Source organism: Bombina bombina, chromosome 4 (assembly GCF_027579735.1).
Source record: "Bombina bombina isolate aBomBom1 chromosome 4, aBomBom1.pri, whole genome shotgun sequence".
Lineage (NCBI taxonomy): Eukaryota > Metazoa > Chordata > Amphibia > Anura > Bombinatoridae > Bombina > Bombina bombina.
The window spans coordinates 866,484,653-866,504,763 of NC_069502.1; the positions used below are offsets into that span (position 1 = coordinate 866,484,653).

Here is a 20,111-nt window from a genome sequence, read left to right on the forward strand (position 1 = left end):
GGATCCAATGGATAAAAAATTAGGTTACCTTAAGAAAATGTTTGTTCAACAAGGTTTTATCCTGCAGCCCCTTGCACGCATTGCGCCTGTCACTGCTGCTGCGGCATTCTGGTTTGAGTCTCTGGAAGAGGTCATTCACACAGCTCCATTGGATGAAATTATGGACAAGCTTAAATCACTTAAGCTAGCTAACTCATTTGTTTCTGATGCCATTGTACATTTGACTAAACTAACGGCTAAGAACTCCGGATTCGCCATCCAGGCGCGGAGGGCGCTATGGCTTAAATCCTGGTCAGCTGACGTGACTTCTAAATCTAAATTACTTAATATTCCTTTCAAGGGGCAGACCTTATTCGGGCCCGGCTTGAAAGAAATTATTGCTGACATTACTGGAGGTAAGGGTCATACCCTTCCTCAGGACAGGGCCAAATCAAAGGCCAAACAGTCTAATTTTCGTGCCTTTCGAAATTTCAAGGCAGGAGCAGCATCAACTTCCTCCGCTCCAAAACAGGAAGGAACTGTTGCTCATTCCAGACAGGCCTGGAAACCTAACCAGTCCTGGAACAAGGGCAAGCAGGCCAGAAAACCTGCTGCTGCCCCCAAGACAGCATGAAGGAACGGCACCCTATCCGGAAACGGACTTCAAGGCTTCTCCTCCTCGAGGGAGATTTCATCTTTCAAGGTTATCAGAAAACCAGATAAAGAAAGAGGCATTCCTAAGCTGTGTACAAGACCTCCTAGTAATGGGGGTGATCCACCCAGTTCCGCGGACGGAACAAGGACAGGGATTTTATTCAAATCTGTTTGTGGTTCCCAAGAAAGAGGGAACCTTCAGACCAATCTTGGACCTAAAGATCTTAAACAAATTCCTAAGAGTACCATCATTCAAAATGGAAACTATTCGGACCATCCTACCCATGATCCAAGAGGGTCAGTACATGACCACAGTGGATTTAAAGGATGCCTACCTTCACATACCGATTCACAAAGATCATCATCGGTTCCTAAGATTTGCCTTTCTAGACGGGCATTACCAATTTTGTAGCTCTCCCCTTCGGGTTGGCTACTGCCCCGAGAATCTTTACAAAGGTTCTGGGCTCACTTCTGGCGGTTCTAAGACCGCGAGGCATAGCGGTGGCTCCGTATCTAGACAACATCCTGATACAGGCATCAAGCTTTCAAATTGCCAAGTCTCATACAGAGATAGTTCTGGCATTTCTGAGGTCGCATGGGTGGAAAGTGAACGTGGAAAAGAGTTCTCTATCGCCACTCACAAAAGTCTCCTTCCTAGGGACCCTGATAGATTCTGTAGAAATGAAAATTTACCTGACAGAGTCCAGGTTATCAAAACTTTTAAATGCTTGCCGTGTCCTTCATTCCATTCCACGCCCGTCAGTGGCTCAGTGCATGGAAGTAATCGGCTTAATGGTAGCGGCAATGGACATAGTGCCATTTGCGCGCCTGCATCTCAGACCGCTGCAATTGTGCATGCTAGGTCAGTGGAATGGGGATTACTCAGATTTGTCCCCTCTACTAAATCTAGATCAAGAGACCAGAGATTCTCTTCTCTGGTGGCTATCTCGGGTCCATCTGTCCAAGGGTATGACCTTTCGCAGGCCAGATTGGACGATTGTAACAACAGATGCCAGCCTTCTAGGTTGGGGCGCAGTCTGGAACTCCCTGAAGGCTCAGGGATCGTGGACTCAGGAGGAGAAACTCCTCCCAATAAATATTCTGGAGTTAAGAGCAATATTCAATGCTCTTCTAGCTTGGCCTCAGTTAGCAACACTGAGGTTCATCAGATTTCAGTCGGACAACATCACGACTGTGGCTTACATCAACCATCAAGGGGGAACCAGGAGTTCCCTAGCAATGTTAGAAGTCTCAAAGATAATTCGCTGGGCAGAGTCTCACTCTTGCCACTTGTCAGCGATCCACATCCCAGGCGTGGAGAACTGGGAGGCGGATTTTCTAAGTCGTCAGACTTTTCATCCGGGGGAGTGGGAACTCCATCCGGAGGTGTTTGCTCAACTGGTCCATCGTTGGGGCAAACCAGAACTGGATCTCATGGCGTCTCGCCAGAACGCCAAGCTTCCTCGTTACGGATCCAGGTCCAGGGACCCGAGAGCGACGCTGATAGATGCTCTAGCAGCTCCTTGGTTCTTCAACCTGGCTTATGTGTTTCCACCGTTTCCTCTGCTCCCTCGACTGATTGCCAAGATCAAACAGGAGAGAGCATCAGTGATTCTGATAGCGCCTGCGTGGCCACGCAGGACCTGGTATGCAGACCTAGTGGACATGTCGTCCTGTCCACCATGGACTCTACCTCTGAGGCAAGACCTTCTAATACAAGGTCCTTTCAATCATCCAAATCTAATTTCTCTGAGACTGACTGCATGGAGATTGAACGCTTGATCCTATCAAAGCGTGACTTCTCCGAGTCAGTTATTGATACCTTAATACAGGCACGAAAGCCTGTTACCAGGAAAATCTACCATAAGATATGGCGTAAATACCTGTATTGGTGCGAATCCAAGAGTTACTCATGGAGTAAGGTTAGGATTCCTAGGATATTGTCCTATCTCCAAGAGGGTTTGGAAAAAGGCTTATCAGCTAGTTCATTAAAGGGACAGATCTCTGCTCTGTCTATTCTTATGCACAAGCGTCTGGCAGAAGTTCCAGACGTCCAGGCTTTTTGTCAGGCTTTGGCTAGGATTAAGCCTGTGTTTAAAACTGTTGCTCCTCCGTGGAGCTTAAACTTGGTTCTTAAAGTTCTTCAAGGAGTTCCGTTTGAACCCCTTCATTCCATTGATATTAAACTTTTATCTTGGAAAGTTCTGTTTTTGATAGCTATTTCCTCAGCTCGAAGAGTCTCTGAGTTATCTGCCTTACATTGTGATTCTCCTTATCTGATTTTCCATTCAGACAAGGTAGTTCTGCGTACTAAACCTGGGTTTTTACCTAAGGTGGTTTCTAACAGGAATATCAATCAAGAGATTGTTGTCCCATCATTGTGCCCTAATCCTTCTTCAAAGAAGGAACGTCTTTTACATAATCTGGACGTAGTCCGTGCCTTAAGGTTCTACTTACAGGCAACTAAAGATTTTCGTCAAACATCTGCCCTGTTTGTCGTTTACTCTGGGCAGAGGAGAGGTCAAAATGCTTCGGCAACTTCTCTCTCCTTTTGGCTTAGAAGCATAATACGCTTAGCCTATGAGACTGCTGGACAGCAGCCCCCTGAAAGGATTACAGCTCATTCTACTAGAGCTGTTGCTTCCACCTGGGCCTTTAAAAATGAGGCCTCTGTTGAACAGATTTTCAAGGCTGCGACTTGGTCTTCGCTTCACACTTTTTCAAAATTTTACAAATTTGACACTTTTGCTTCTTCGGAGGCTGTTTTTGGGAGAAAGGTTCTACAGGCAGTGGTTCCTTCCGTTTAAGTTCCTGCCTTGTCCCTCCCATCATCCGTGTACTTAAGCTTTGGTATTGGTATCCCACAAGTAATGGATGATCCGTGGCCTGGATACACTTAACAAGAGAAAACATAATTTATGCTTACCTGATAAATTTATTTCTCTTGTAGTGTATCCAGTCCACGGCCCGCCCTGTCCTTTTAAGGCAGGTCTAAATTTTTAATTAAACTACAGTCACCACTGCACCCTATGGTTTCTCCTTTCTCGTCTTGTTTCGGTCGAATGACTGGATATGACATGTGAGGGGAGGAGCTATATAGCAGCTCTGCTGTGGGTGATCCTCTTGCAACTTCCTTTTGGGAAGGGAATATATCCCACAAGTAATGGATGATCCGTGGACTGGATACACTACAAGATAAATAAATTTATCAGATAAGCATAAATTATGTTTTTTGAAGCAAAAAACTGAGAATTTGCATATCTAATTTGCATATCTTACCCACAATTCTCTTGTGCATTGGAAACATTGTATATTAAGAATTTCTGGGAGAAAGCAAGCGGGGATACTTGCCTAGATGTACTAATTTCCTATGCAAATATTTACATTGATTTATATATATATATATATAATATATATATATATATATATATATATAATATATATATATATATATATATATATAAGAAAAAGATGGGTGTGCAACTGGCGCAACTAAAGAAACCTACACTTTAAAATTTGAAAAATAGTAATGTTCAAAAAATTAATTAAATTAATTTAAATGCTGCCCCAATCTATCTACCCTGGAGAGAGAGTCCCTAAACCCTCTAACCAAGGTAAGTAAGAGAAAATGAAAGGGAAGAAACTGATAGAGAAAATAGGGCGCAAATAAATATAGAAAAGAATTATAAAAAAAGGAAATCAATTTATTTAATTATAATAATAATGTATTATCGGTGAACTAATAGTGTATAAAATTCATATGTAAATAGAATTCATATGTAAATAGATAAAATAGTTCTGATAAAAAATATATATATAAATCAATTGGTTGAGCGCTTGATGGGCTAGATGTACATTAAACACAAGAAAATGAATTGTCTAACATACAGTATAGTGTAAAAAACTCTTGTATAACACATATAAAAGTTAATCAAATATGCAATAAAAGATCATCTGAATAGGTAAAAAATATATATATAAAATAGTATATAAGACTGCCTTCATGTAAGAGGCAGATTCCTCAAGGGGTGTCTACTTACACTCCTTTACCTCAATCAATATGAGGTAAGTGCCGCGCAGTGTCTGTAGAGAACTCCCTTGGATCACCAGCTGTTCACAGAAATAGGATATCCACTCACAGGACTTCGGTTGAAGTACTTGTCTTTGTCTTTGTGGGAGTAGTATAACCCCCTTCACCGGATGGCCACGAGCATGTAAAACAAATGAGAACAGTAATAGTGCAACCCCGTATTTAAATTGTGAAAATTGCTTTATTCCATACAGTGCACTCACATTTAAAACCCTCAAGTATGTATGAGGTATATTTTGACAGTATAAAAACAGAGACCAATTGTTCCTGCAAGCGATATTTAACAGATACTGTTCCCAAGTATTTAAGCTCAGTTTTAGAGTATTAAAGTCCAAAAAATGAAACCAATAAATAGCAGTCCTGGTGTGTCCTATTTCATATCAACCACTTATTCCTTACGCGTTTCAAAGGCATTAGTATTTGACAGCCTTCTTCGTCAGAGGATTTTACAGACAGCTGGTAAACGAGTTGTATTTCAAGCGGAGCGGCGGCACACTCCCCCCAAAAACAGAAGTCTCATTGGTACAAAAAGAAATCACATGACCGGCCATCCGCCTATGATAGTTTCGAGTCATGGATTGGCTGCTGCTCAAAGTTAGTTCAAAGTCTCTTATTTGATAACACGGCAATTGTGCAAATAAAAAGCAACACCATATGTATACCTTAAATACTGTTAATATCCTGAATTTTTTAGTGTGATACTTGCGGTACACTAAGATACGCTAGTCCATATATTTACAAGCGTGTCTCAATAATGGCATTTTATATATAGCTGATATTTAAAACAAACAGTATATATACAGATAATAATACAATAAAATTATATTATGTTTAAATATACTTAATAAAAAAAAAACAATATGCAAATAAGTGATAAAAAATATATATACACGTAAATATGTATAAATGTTATTAAAAACCCATTTGATAAGAAAGTAGAAGAGAAGTTTGATAATATGAATTATAGCTTTAAAACAAATTTATGAATAGATAATAAGAACAGGGGATAGTACAACCTTAGTGTTTGTGACATAGGAGATATATATCTCCTATATCTCCTATGTCACAAACACTAAGGTTGTACTATCCCCTGTTCTTATTATCTATTCATAAATTTGTTTTAAAGCTATAATTCATATTATCAAACTTCTCTTCTACTTTCTTATCAAATGGGTTTTTAATAACATTTATACATATTTACGTGTATATATATTTTTTTATCACTTATTTGCATATTGGTTTTTTTTTTATTAAGTATATTTAAACATAATATAATTTTATTGTATTATTATCTGTATATATACTGTTTGTTTTAAATATCAGCTATATATAAAATGCCATTATTGAGACACGCTTGTAAATATATGGACTAGCGTATCTTAGTGTACCGCAAGTATCACACTAAAAAATTCAGGATATTAACAGTATTTAAGGTATACATATGGTGTTGCTTTTTATTTGCACAATTGCCGTGTTATCAAATAAGAGACTTTGAACTAACTTTGAGCAGCAGCCAATCCATGACTCGAAACTATCATAGGCGGATGGCCGGTCATGTGATTTCTTTTTGTACCAATGAGACTTCTGTTTTTGGGGGGAGTGTGCCGCCGCTCCGCTTGAAATACAACTCGTTTACCAGCTGTCTGTAAAATCCTCTGACGAAGAAGGCTGTCAAATACTAATGCCTTTGAAACGCGTAAGGAATAAGTGGTTGATATGAAATAGGACACACCAGGACTGCTATTTATTGGTTTCATTTTTTGGACTTTAATACTCTAAAACTGAGCTTAAATACTTGGGAACAGTATCTGTTAAATATCGCTTGCAGGAACAATTGGTCTCTGTTTTTATACTGTCAAAATATACCTCATACATACTTGAGGGTTTTAAATGTGAGTGCACTGTATGGAATAAAGCAATTTTCACAATTTAAATACGGGGTTGCACTATTACTGTTCTCATTTGTTTTACATGCTCGTGGCCATCCGGTGAAGGGGGTTATACTACTCCCACAAAGACAAAGACAAGTACTTCAACCGAAGTCCTGTGAGTGGATATCCTATTTCTGTGAACAGCTGGTGATCCAAGGGAGTTCTCTACAGACACTGCGCGGCACTTACCTCATATTGATTGAGATAAAGGAGTGTAAGTAGACACCCCTTGAGGAATCTGCCTCTTACATGAAGGCAGTCTTGTATACTATTTTATATATATATTTTTTACCTATTCAGATGATCTTTTATTGCATATTTGATTAACTTTTATATGTGTTATACAAGAGTTTTTTACACTATACTGTATGTTAGACAATTCATTTTCTTGTGTTTAATGTACATCTAGCCCATCAAGCGCTCAACCAATTGATTTATATATATATTTTTTATCAGAACTATTTTATCTATTTACATATGAATTCTATTTACATATGAATTTTATACACTATTAGTTCACCGATAATACATTATTATTATAATTAAATAAATTGATTTCCTTTTTTTATAATTCTTTTCTATATTTATTTGCGCCCTATTTTCTCTATCAGTTTCTTCCTTTTCATATATATATATATATATATATATATATATATATATATATATAAAATTTTCAGGCCTTGTAATGAATCCAAAAACACTTATTCATGATATTCTCATATGGTTATATAAAAAAAATTCCCAATGTGTTATTCAAACAACCCATTTTCCATTAATGAAGAATAAAAATAAAATAAACATATCACACCTAGTGTATTATTATTCAAAACAAAAGTTAGGGGAGAACCCATTGGCAATTGGTGAAGGGGGAAAAAGTCAAATGGGTCCACACTCTCACTAACATTCAGCCAATGACCCAGGGTGCAGGTATAAAAATTGTCAATAATAGAATCCACAAAAGAGACCACACTCACTGCATTTGTGGCAAAAAGAAACAAAATAGTTTTATTAAATGGTAACGTTTTGGTGACTCGAATCGTAACCATGTAATAAAACTATCTTGTTTCTTTTTGGCACAAACCCAGTGATTGTGGTCTCTAACGGGTGTGTGTGTGTATATATGTGTATATGTATAAGCACATCTTCAATCTTCAGTCACCACCAGCGGAGACAAAGTAAAGGCTAAGGTATGTGTAAGGTAGAAGGGCTTTAATAGGGCTCTTGGAGTTTTGGAATCTTTGCCTCCTACTAGTGGTAGAGAAGAGTAATTGCCAGGAGTAGTGGATCATAGACTCTCACCACCTGTATGAGAGAAAACTAAGAGCTTTGAGTCCAAACTGAAGAAATATATGTTATTATTATTATTTTTTATTAAATGCCAGTTACCTATTACTTAAGAACTACATTTACACCAGCCTTATAAAAAAAAGATTAATTTTATTAAATGAAAAATATATTTAGATGAATGGTGAGAAAATGTAAGGTTTTATTGCAATCTACCTCACTATACCAATGTTTGTGCTTGCGAAGGTATCTGAAGTCTTTGTCCGTTTGTGTTCTTTTGTCCTCCCTACTGTTTGTTATTTATACAGCATATTATAGCCACACAATGAAGACTGTCTCAGCCAATTGAATACCAGTTTTATGTCCAAATGATACACTCAATGAACATGCTTTTGAAAACACTAAATTATTTTAGTTACATTAAAAAAAAATAGCTAAACCTAGTATCAGAATTAATTCTAGATATTCTAGAAATATTTATTTGCACAGGTTCACAATATAGTTATATTAAACATTATACATTACTTTTTTGTATGAAATCTTCATTAGTCCCTAATGTCCAGTAAACTGTCTTAGAAGTCTTATTTTGGTGGCCGGAAAAAGTTTAGTGTTGTTATCTGGTCCTTTCCCTATGTAGTTGACAGTAATTCTGAATAATTAAAATGTTCTTAAAATAAAATAATAATGTAATTAATTAACATTACTCCTATTGTATTTCTTTTCAACAGGTAGATTCGCAAACTGCAGCAATCCAAGTCGCAATCAGACTGCAGATGCTTCTTTAAATATTTTCCAAATAAGAAGCAAAGTGCGACATTTCTGTTCCGAATGTGGAAAATGTTTTACCAAGAAATCACACCTTAATGACCATATCAAAATTCATACAGGAGATAAACCATTTTCATGTTCTGTATGTGGGAAATGTTTTGCCAGAAAATCAAGACTTATTAATCATGAGAAAATCCACACAGGAGAGAAAGCCTTTACATGTTTTGTATGTGATAAATGTTTTACCCAGAAATCATATCTTGTAGACCATCTGAGAATTCATACAGGAGAGAAACCATTTTCATGTTCTGAATGTGGGAAATGTTTTACTTGCAAATCACAACTTTTAAGACATCAGAAGATACATACAGGAGAAAGGAGATTTGAATGTTCTGATTGTGGGAAATGTTTTCATCAGAAATCAGATCTTATTAATCATCTGAAAATTCATACAGGAGAAAGGGCATTTTCATGTTCTGAATGTGGGAAATGCTTTACCTTGAAATCAAATCTTATTGCTCATATGAAAATTCATACAGGAGAAAGGGAATTTTCATGTTATGAATGTGGGAAATGCTTTACAAAAAAATCAACTCTTATTACTCATCAGAAAAAAATTCATATTAAAGAGAAAACCCATTCTGATTGTGGGACATCAGATCTTAACCTAACGTTTTAGTCATTATCCACACAGTGCCTAGACATTTGATGATGACTGTGTGTCATAATCCTGCGGGGGTGGTCATCAAGCAGTTACAAGGTTTTCGATAATGCTAGAGGAATACCCAAGTTCCAGAAACGTGTGTTAGACTGCTGCAGTCCAATAGGGAGCTAAATAGAGGATCAGTAGTAAAACCCCTCATCTCAGCTTCGTTAGGGCCTAGAAATCCCCAAGATCTACTTTTTGCTAGACAGTTACCTGTTCTTCCAAATGGCATATAACTTGGCAAAATAAAGTTTAAAGGGATACTAAACCCCACATTTGATGTCATTCAAATAGAGCATGCAATGTTAAGCAACTTTCTAATTTACTCCTATTATGAATTTTTCTTTGTTCTCTTGCTATCTTTATTTGAGAAAGCAGGAATCTAAGCTAAGGAGCCAGCTCATTTTTGAACCAAAAATTGTTTGGCTCCTTAACTTATATTCCTGCTTTTTCAAATAGTTGCTTAACCCCTTTGAGTGCTAACAACAGCTCTGAGCTGTCGCAAATTTTCTCAGCCAAGTGCCAACGACGGCTCAGAGCCGTCACTAGCACTCCACCCACCTTGAGGACAATCTGGGGGCTCCCACCTACTCCTATCTCGGCAATCTGGCCTGAATAGTGAGAGGCATCGCCAGGGCTTCACGTTTCGCATGGTAACGTCACACGCAATGACGTGATTATGTCACTGCACAACTTTATTTAAAATTAACAATGGACAATATAGGGAGATGAGGGCATGCTGCTTAAATGCCTGTATCTCGGGCATCTAAACAGCTACAGACCCACAAGACCCACCATTGGAAAGGTAATTGCCTATAAGTTTTGGAGATCTGGGAGGAAAAAGTAAAAGTGTAAAAAAATATATTTAAAAAAATAAAAGTATATATATATATATATATATATATATATATATCTCAAAACCAGCTTGACACCAAGGTGGGAAATGGCTTAGCAGCCAAAGGGTTAAAATTGCATGCTCTATTTGAATCATGAAAGAAATACAATGGGTTTAGTATCCCTTTAAGCACAATTTAAAAAATAAATAAGATCTAATCTAAGTTGTCTCTAGGCACTTTTAAAAAATGCCTAAGCAAACCCAAGACAACTTGTTTTAAATCCAATAAATCCCTCTTTTAAATAAAATGTGCTTTTATTTGAGTAGAGGCTCTTGGGAGCCACATGAACAATTCAAGGTTATACACATATAGTCAAAGACCCTTTTTTGAAATGTAGGTACTGTTGAGGGCATTATAAATCTCATAGGCGACAACTTCCATAGCTGAAAGTTAAATTGAACAGTTGTATAGTTGTACATTGTGAGCACCTACGTTAAAAAGTGCAAGAGACTTCCAAAAGCTCTTTTCTGGATTTTTATAGCCATCTCTGGCTACAGGATGCAGCGTAATGCTTAATTAACTGTTTATAGCTACTCACTGTTTGCATGAAAATGCATTGTACTAAAATGTAATTTAAATACTATTTCTTTCATGTAATTAACAAGAGTCCATGAGCTAGTGACGTATGGGATATACATTCCTACCAGGAGGGGCAAAGTTTCCCAAACCTTAAAATGCCTATAAATACACCCCTCACCACACCCACAAATCAGTTTTACAAACTTTGCCTCCAAGGGAGGTGGTGAAGTAAGTTTGTGCTAGATTCTACGTTGATATGCGCTCCGCAGCAAGTTGGAGCCCGGTTTTCCTCTCAGCGTGCAGTGAATGTCAGAGGGATGTGAAGAGAGTATTGCCTATTGAATGCAGTGATCTCCTTCTACGGGATCTATTTCATAAGGTTCTCTGTTATCGGTCGTAGAGATTCATCTCTTACCTCCCTTTTCAGATCGACGATATACTCTTATATTTACCATTTCCTCTACTGATTCTCGTTTCAGTACTGGTTTGGCTTTCTACAAACATGTAGATGAGTGTCCTGGGGTAAGTAAGTCTTATTTTCTGTGACACTCTAAGCTATGGTTGGGCACTTTATTTATAAAGTTCTAAATATATGTATTCAAACATTTATTTGCCTTGACTCAGAATGTTCAACTTTCCTTATTTCCAGACAGTCAGTTTCATATTTGGGATTATGCTTTAAATTATCATATTTTTTCTTACCTCAAAAATTTGACTTTTTTCCCTGTGGGCTGTTAGGCTCGCGGGGGCTGAAAATGCTTCATTTTATTGCGTCATTCTTGGCGCGGACTTTTTTGGCGCAAAAATTCTTTTCCGTCAAAAAACGTTATTTTGCGCCAAAAATGTCGGCGTTCCGGATGTGGCGTCATTTTTGGCGCCAAAAGCATTTAGGCGCCAAATAATGTGGGCGTCTTATTTGGCGCCAAAAAATATGGGCGTCGCTTTTGTCTCCACATTATTTCAGTCTCAATTTTCATTTGCTTCTGGTTGCTAGAAGCTTGATGTTTGGCATTTTTTTCCCATTCCTGAAACTGTCTTATAAGGAATTTGATCTATTTTGCTTTATATGTTGTTTTTTCTCTTACATATTGCAAGATGTCTCACGTTGCATCTGAGCCAGAAGATACTACAGGAAAACCACTGCCTGCTGGATCTACCAAAGCTAAGTGTATCTGCTGTAAACTTTTGGTAGCTATTCCTCCAGCTGTTGTTTGTAATAATTGTCATGACAAACTTGTTAAAGCAGATAATATTTCCTTTAGTGATGTACCATTGCCTGTTGCAGTTCCCTCAACATCTAAGGTGCAGAATGTTCCTGATAACATAAGAGATTTTGTTTCTGAATCCATAAAGAAGGCTTTGTCTGTTATTTCTCCTTCTAGTAAACGTAAAAAGTCTTTTAAATCTTCTCTCTCTACAGATGAATTTTTAAATGAACACCATCATTCTGATTCTTTGGACTCTTCTGGTTCAGAGGATTCTATCTCAGAGATTGATGCTGATAAATCTTCATATTTATTTAAGATGGAATTTATTCGCTCTTTACTTAAAGAAGTACTAATTGCTTTAGAAATAGAGGATTCTAGTCCTCTTGATACTAATTCTATACGTTTGGATAAGGTTTTTAAAGCTCCTGCGGTTATTCCAGAAGTCTTTCCTGTTCCTAATGCTATTTCTGCAGTAATTTCTAAGGAATGGGATAAATTGGGTAATTCATTTACTCCTTCTAAACGTTTTAAGCAATTATATCCTGTTCCGCCTGACAGGTTAGAATTTTGGGACAAAATCCCTAAAGTTGATGGGGCTATTTCTACCCTTGCTAAACGTACTACCATTCCTACGTCAGATGGTACCTCGTTTAAGGATCCTTTAGATAGAAAAATTGAATCTTTTCTAAGAAAAGCTTATCTATGTTCAGGTAATCTTCTTAGACCTGCTATATCATTGGCTGATGTTGCTGCAGCTTCAACTTTTTGGTTGGAAACTCTAGCGCAACAAGTAACAAATCGTGATTCTCATGATATTATTATTCTTCTCCAGCATGCTAATAATTTCATCTGTGATGCCATTTTTGATATTATTAGAGTTGATGTTAGGTTTATGTCTCTGGCTATCTTAGCCAGAAGAGCTTTATGGCTTAAGACCTGGAATGCTGATATGGCTTCTAAATCAACTCTACTTTCCATTTCTTTCCAGGGAAACAAATTATTTGGTTCTCAGTTGGATTCTATTATTTCAACTGTTACTGGTGGGAAAGGAACTTTTTTACCACAGGATAAAAAGTCTAAAGGTAAAAACAGGGCTAACAATCGTTTTCGTTCCTTTCGTTTCAACAAAGAACAAAAGCCTGATCCTTCGTCCTCAGGAGCAGTTTCAGTTTGGAAACCATCTCCAGTCTGGAATAAATCCAAGCCTGCTAGAAAGGCAAAGCCTGCTTCTAAGTTCACATGAAGGTACGGCCCTCATTCCAGTTCAGCTGGTAGGGGGCAGGTTACGTTTTTTCAAAGAAATTTGGATCAATTCTGTTCACAATCTTTGGATTCAGAACATTGTTTCAGAAGGGTACAGAATTGGTTTCAAGATGAGACCTCCTGCAAAGAGATTTTTTCTTTCCCATGTCCCAGTAAATCCAGTGAAAGCTCAAGCATTTCTGAATTGTGTTTCAGATCTAGAGTTGGCTGGAGTAATTATGCCAGTTCCAGTTCCGGAACAGGGGATGGGGTTTTATTCAAATCTCTTCATTGTACCAAAGAAGGAGAATTCCTTCAGACCAGTTCTGGATCTAAAATTATTGAATCGTTATGTAAGGATACCAACGTTCAAGATGGTAACTGTAAGGACTATATTGCCTTTTGTTCAGCAAGGGAATTATATGTCCACAATAGATTTACAGGATGCATATCTGCATATTCCGATTCATCCAGATCATTATCAGTTCCTGAGATTCTCTTTTCTAGACAAGCATTACCAATTTGTGGCTCTACCGTTTGGCCTTGCTACAGCTCCAAGAATTTTCACAAAGATTCTCGGTGCCCTTCTGTCTGTAATCAGAGAACAGGGTATTGTGGTATTTCCTTATTTGGACGATATCTTGGTACTTGCTCAGTCTTTACATTTAGCAGAGTCTCATACGAATCGACTTGTGTTGTTTCTTCAAGATCATGGTTGGAGGATCAATTTACCAAAAAGTTCTTTGATTCCTCAAACAAGGGTAACCTTTCTGGGTTTCCAGATAGATTCAGTGTCCATGACTCTGTCTTTAACAGACAAGAGACGTCTAAAATTGATTACAGCCTGTCGAAACCTTCAGTCTCAATCATTCCCTTCGGTAGCCTTATGCATGGAAATTCTAGGTCTTATGACTGCTGCATCGGACGCGATCCCCTTTGCTCGTTTTCACATGCGACCTCTTCAGCTCTGTATGCTGAACCAATGGTGCAGGGATTACACGAAGATATATCAATTAATATCTTTAAAACCGATTGTTCGGCACTCTCTTACGTGGTGGACAGATCACCTTCGTTTAATTCAGGGGGCTTCTTTTGTTCTTCCGACCTGGACTGTAATTTCAACAGATGCAAGTCTCACAGGTTGGGGAGCTGTGTGGGGATCTCTGACGGCACAAGGAGTTTGGGAATCTCAGGAGGTGAGATTACCGATCAATATCTTGGAACTCCGTGCAGTTTTCAGAGCTCTTCAGTTTTGGCCTCTTCTGAAGAGAGAATCGTTCATTTGTTTTCAGACAGACAATGTCACAACTGTGGCATACATCAATCATCAAGGAGGGACTCACAGTCCTCTGGCTATGAAAGAAGTATCTCGAATTTTGGTTTGGGCAGAATCCAGCTCCTGTCTAATCTCTGCGGTTCATATCCCAGGTATAGACAATTGGGAAGCGGATTATCTCAGTCGCCAAACGTTGCATCCGGGCGAATGGTCTCTTCACCCAGAGGTATTTCTTCAGATTGTTCAAATGTGGGGGCTCCCAGAGATAGATCTGATGGCCTCTCATCTAAACAAGAAACTTCCCAGGTATCTGTCCAGATCCCGGGATCCTCAGGCGGAGGCAGTGGATGCATTATCACTTCCTTGGAAGTATCATCCTGCCTATATCTTTCCGCCTCTAGTTCTTCTTCCAAGAGTAATCTCCAAGATTCTGAGGGAATGCTCGTTTGTTCTGCTAATAGCTCCGGCATGGCCTCACAGGTTTTGGTATGCGGATCTTGTCCGGATGGCATCTTGCCAACCATGGACTCTTCCGTTAAGACCAGACCTTCTGTCACAAGGTCCTTTTTTCCATCCGGATCTGAAATCCTTAAATTTAAAGGTATGGAGATTGAACGCTTGATTCTTGGTCATAGAGGTTTCTCTGACTCCGTGATTAATTCTATGTTACAGGCTCGTAAATCTGTATCTCGAGAGATATATTATAGAGTCTGGAAGACTTATATTTCTTGGTGTCTTTCTCATCATTTTTCTTGGCATTCTTTTAGAATACCGAGAATTTTACAGTTTCTTCAGGATGGTTTAGATAAGGGTTTGTCCGCAAGTTCTTTGAAAGGACAAATCTCCGCTCTTTCTGTTCTTTTTCACAGAAAGATTGCTATTCTTCCTGATATTCATTGTTTTGTACAAGCTTTGGTTCGTATAAAACCTGTCATTAAGTCAATTTCTCCTCCTTGGAGTTTGAATTTGGTTCTGGGAGCTCTTCAAGCTCCTCCGTTTGAACCTATGCATTCATTGGACATTAAATTACTTTCTTGGAAAGTTTTGTTCCTTTTGGCCATCTCTTCTGCTAGAAGAGTTTCTGAATTATCTGCTCTTTCGTGTGAGTCTCCTTTTCTGATTTTTCATCAGGATAAGGCGGTGTTGCGAACTTCTTTTGAATTTTTACCTAAAGTTGTGAATTCCAACAACATTAGTAGAGAAATTGTGGTTCCTTCATTATGTCCTAATCCTAAGAATTCTAAGGAGAAATCATTGCATTCTTTGGATGTTGTTAGAGCTTTGAAATATTATGTTGAAGCTACGAAATCTTTCCGTAAGACTTCTAGTCTATTTGTTATCTTTTCCGGTTCTAGGAAAGGCCAGAAAGCTTCTGCCATTTCTTTGGCATCTTGGTTGAAATCTTTAATTCATCTTGCCTATGTTGAGTCGGGTAAAATTCCGCCTCAGAGAATTACAGCTCATTCTACTAGGTCAGTATCTACTTCCTGGGCGTTTAGGAATGAAGCTTCGGTTGACCAGATCTGCAAAGCAGCAACTTGGTCCTCTTTGCATACTTTTACTAAATTCTACCATTTTGATGTGTTTTCTTCTTCTGAAGCAGTTTTTGGTAGAAAAGTTCTTCAGGCAGCGGTTTTAGTTTGAATCTTCTGCTTATGTTTTTTGTTAAACTTTATTTTGGGTGTGGATTATTTTCAGCAGGAATTGGCTGTCTTTATTTTATCCCTCCCTCTCTAGTGACTCTTGTGTGGAAAGATCCACATCTTGGGTAGTCATTATCCCATACGTCACTAGCTCATGGACTCTTGTTAATTACATGAAAGAAAACATAATTTATGTAAGAACTTACCTGATAAATTCATTTCTTTCATATTAACAAGAGTCCATGAGGCCCACCCTTTTTTGTGGTGGTTATGATTTTTTTGTATAAAGCACAATTATTCCAATTCCTTATTTTATATGCTTCGCACTTTTTTTCTTATCACCCCACTTCTTGGCTATTCGTTAAACTGATTTGTGGGTGTGGTGAGGGGTGTATTTATAGGCATTTTAAGGTTTGGGAAACTTTGCCCCTCCTGGTAGGAATGTATATCCCATACGTCACTAGCTCATGGACTCTTGTTAATATGAAAGAAATGAATTTATCAGGTAAGTTCTTACATAAATTATGTTTTTTGTTTCTTTTGAATATTAATTGATTAGTTCTATTAAAAAAAAAAAAGATTGTAAATTGTTCTCCATCTACACTTATTTTTAGAAATGTCAACTAATAAAATTGTAGATCCACAAAAAATTTGACTATAGTGTTTAGAAAAATAACATCACGCTATTTTTTCCAACCTTGTAATTAAATATCCATTATTTCTTTCTAGGAGGCAAAGACACCCTAACCAGAGCATTTAACTATCCCACCTACTTCCCCTTCCCTCCCAGTAGTTTTTTCCTTCATCTAGGAGGTAGGCAGAGATAGTGGTGCTCTGCAAAAATGTTCTTAAAAGCATTCCCTTTATTGGATAGTTCCTAGAAGAGATTGTAAAGGAGTACTCGGCAGTTCTTCTAATGCCTCATAGTTGGACTAAGCAGACCTGGGGTCGCAGGGAAGTTACCTAGCCTCCTTCTGTTGACCATGAAGTACTTCTCTTTGTTTCCTTGTTTCAGTGAAGGACCTAAATCTGTGACAAGATTGCAGCATGTAATTAACGTTTTCTTTCATGTAATTAGCAAGAGTCCATGAGCTAGTGACGTATGGGATATACAATCCTACCAGGAGGGGCAATGTTTCCCAAACCTCAAATGCCTATAAATACACCCCTCACCACACTGACAATTCAGTTTTACAAACTTTGCCCCCTATAGAGGTGGTGAAGTAAGTTTTGTGCTTGATTTTTCTTCTATGATAAGCGTTTCTCAGCATATTGAAGCCCAATTCCTGTTTTTCAAAGGAATGTGAAGGGAGTATCACCTATTGATTTTATGGTTTTCCTCGCGGGAAATCTTTTCAAGGGTTCTCTGTTATCGGTAGTAGAGATTCATCTCCTACCTCCCTTTTCAGATCAATGATATACTCTTATATACCATTACCTAAGCTGATACTTTTTCAGTACTGGTTTGGCTATCTGCTATATGTAGATGGGTGTCTTTCGGTAAGTACGTATTGTTATTTAAGACACTATCAGCTATGGTTTGGTGCTTTATGTATTAATATAAAGTTTTAAATATATGTATTTACTTATATTTGCCTTGAGTCAGGTCTATGTATATTTCCCTTTTGCAGTCTAAACAGTTTCAGTATAGGAATCATGTTTAGGAAGTTTATTTAAACTTTTTTCTTACCTGGGGTTCAATCTTTTTCAATTTGACTCATTTTTTTGTGGGCAAATCTAGGCTCGCGAGGGCGCAAAATGCTGTTTTTATTGCGTCATTCTTGGCGAAGTTGTAACGCTGATGGAGCAAGTTTTGTCATTTCCGGCATCTAGTTGTTTTGGCATGAAATTGCATTTGTTATGACGCGAACTGTGTCATTTCCTGGTGATAGTTTTGCACCAAAAATTTTATTTCCTTTTTTTGCATTATGCGTCATACTTAGCGCAAAAATGTAGTCATTTTACCCCTCTCCCTTTATTGCTCGCTGTTTTCATAGTTTTTTTAAAAAGCTATTATGCCTGCTTTTGTTTTTCTTTACTGAAACTGTTACATTGTGGAAATTGAATATTTTGCCTAAATGTTATTTTTCTTTTTATGTTACATTTTGCGAGATGTCTCATTCTAATCCTGACTCTGATGTTACTGTAGAAACTATGATGCCCAGGAACACAATTCTACAAAGTTAAGTCGGTTCTTTTCATTATTAGGCTGTTATTTCTTCAGTATAATTATGTGGCATTTGTTTATTATGTTTTATGTTTCTACATGTATAATGACATTTATTGTTTGTTACATATTCAGTTCTTGTACTTTATTTCATTTGCAAACATTACATGTTGTTGCTTTTATCATAAAGGTTATGACTGCTATTATGCCTTTTAAATAAACTTACGAGGTCTTTTCAAAATTGTTAAAATTTAATTAATTTTGTTTTGACCGACCGCATACTTAAGTTTATTATACTGATGAAGGTTTCTTTGTTTTAAAGATCATGTATCGGACAGTTTGTTATAAATTCTCCTTATTTTTCATTTGTACATTTTTTTTTTGTGTTTAAATATTTTTTATTGGGTACATTGGTTTTACATTAGAGCAACAAATTTTTAAAGTAACTGAGAAACATTTTTCAAGATAAATACAAAATGTTAGCTCAATGCCCCGTCTTTTCTAGGGGTGAGCAGGAATGAACAATGATAAAGAATATGCAATATATCAATGATTACAGATACATATAAATGGACAAGATAGGCTAAGGGAGTTGGGAATGGAGGGCTAGGGAGATTGGGATAGGGTACAAGGGAGGATATCCTATCATATTCAGAGTATTAGAGAGTATCTCTCTAGATCTGTGAGACAAAGCAAACTAATACAATATTATAAATAAAAAACATATTTCTAGTCGTTTCGTCCTGATAAGTTACTAGATTGTCAAATGTTGTTATAGATCCTTTGTTCCCATAGTATATTAGTTATCAGGTCCTGTTTGCCTAGGAAACAGTAGTGCATTCTCTCAAGCAAGATGATATGGTTTACTTCTGAGACCCATTGGACTAAAGTGGGTGTCTCTCGTGTCTTCCATATTCTGGGGATCAGCCTCTTGGCACAGGTTAGCATTATGAGAAGCAGTTTCTTACGGTAGACACAAGGGAGACGTGGAATGTGATTAAGGAGAATAATGTATGGGTTAAGGGAGATATCTGTGCCCAAAATACGGTTTATATTTTGCTTGTTGCCAGAATTCAACTAGGTTAGGACAGGACCACCAAATATGAGCCATAGAACCCACCTCCCCACATCTTCTCCAGCAGCTAGAAGAAGCTGTCGGGTATATAACTCATAGGCGTTGTGGTGTTAAATACCATCGGGCTATTATTTTGTAGTTCAGCTCAGACATAGTTAGAGAGGTGGAGGAAGAGTGAGTGAGACGAAAACAACGTTTCCAGTCCTCTTCATCTAGGTCATTCAGTAGTTCTCCGTTCCACCTCGCCAATTATGTGGGCCGTTTTTCTGGAAAAGAACCTCTAAGGATTTTATAAATCATAGAAAGAAGTGCTTTTTTAATATTTGGGTTGATACAAAGCTGTTCAAAGGAAGTTAGTGGCCTCAATACCTCTCGTTTGTATGGGCTATTATTGATGGCATGCCTAATTTGTAAGTATGCATACTAACTGTGAAATGGAGACCCTAGTTCGTCATTAAGCAAGATTCTATCTTTGACCCCAGATGAATCTGTGATTAAGTATATTGGGAGATTCTGTAGAAGCTTATTTGCATTTGTATGGGTAAAGAGACTGTTTCAAAAACAGGTGATTGTGAAATAACGGAGTTAAGGGGAATATTGTAGTGGACACTCCTTTCATGTGAGTAATAACATAGTCCCATGTCTCAAGGGTGGCTTTGATGTAACCATTATG

The 20,111-nt window shown here is 37.7% G+C and overlaps 1 protein-coding gene across 1 annotated transcript in view; it reads left to right on the forward strand.

The window, feature by feature from the left end:
• LOC128658019 (uncharacterized) overlaps nucleotides 1–10,950 on the forward strand; it is a 403,728-nt gene extending 392,778 nt beyond the window's left edge. The window contains exon 12 of the mRNA XM_053712462.1: nucleotides 8,667–10,950. Coding sequence (XP_053568437.1) covers nucleotides 8,667–9,385 — 719 coding nt within the window. The 3' untranslated portion in view covers nucleotides 9,386–10,950. The remainder of the gene's footprint in view (nucleotides 1–8,666) is intronic.
• The last annotated feature ends 9,161 nt before the right edge of the window (nucleotides 10,951–20,111 follow it).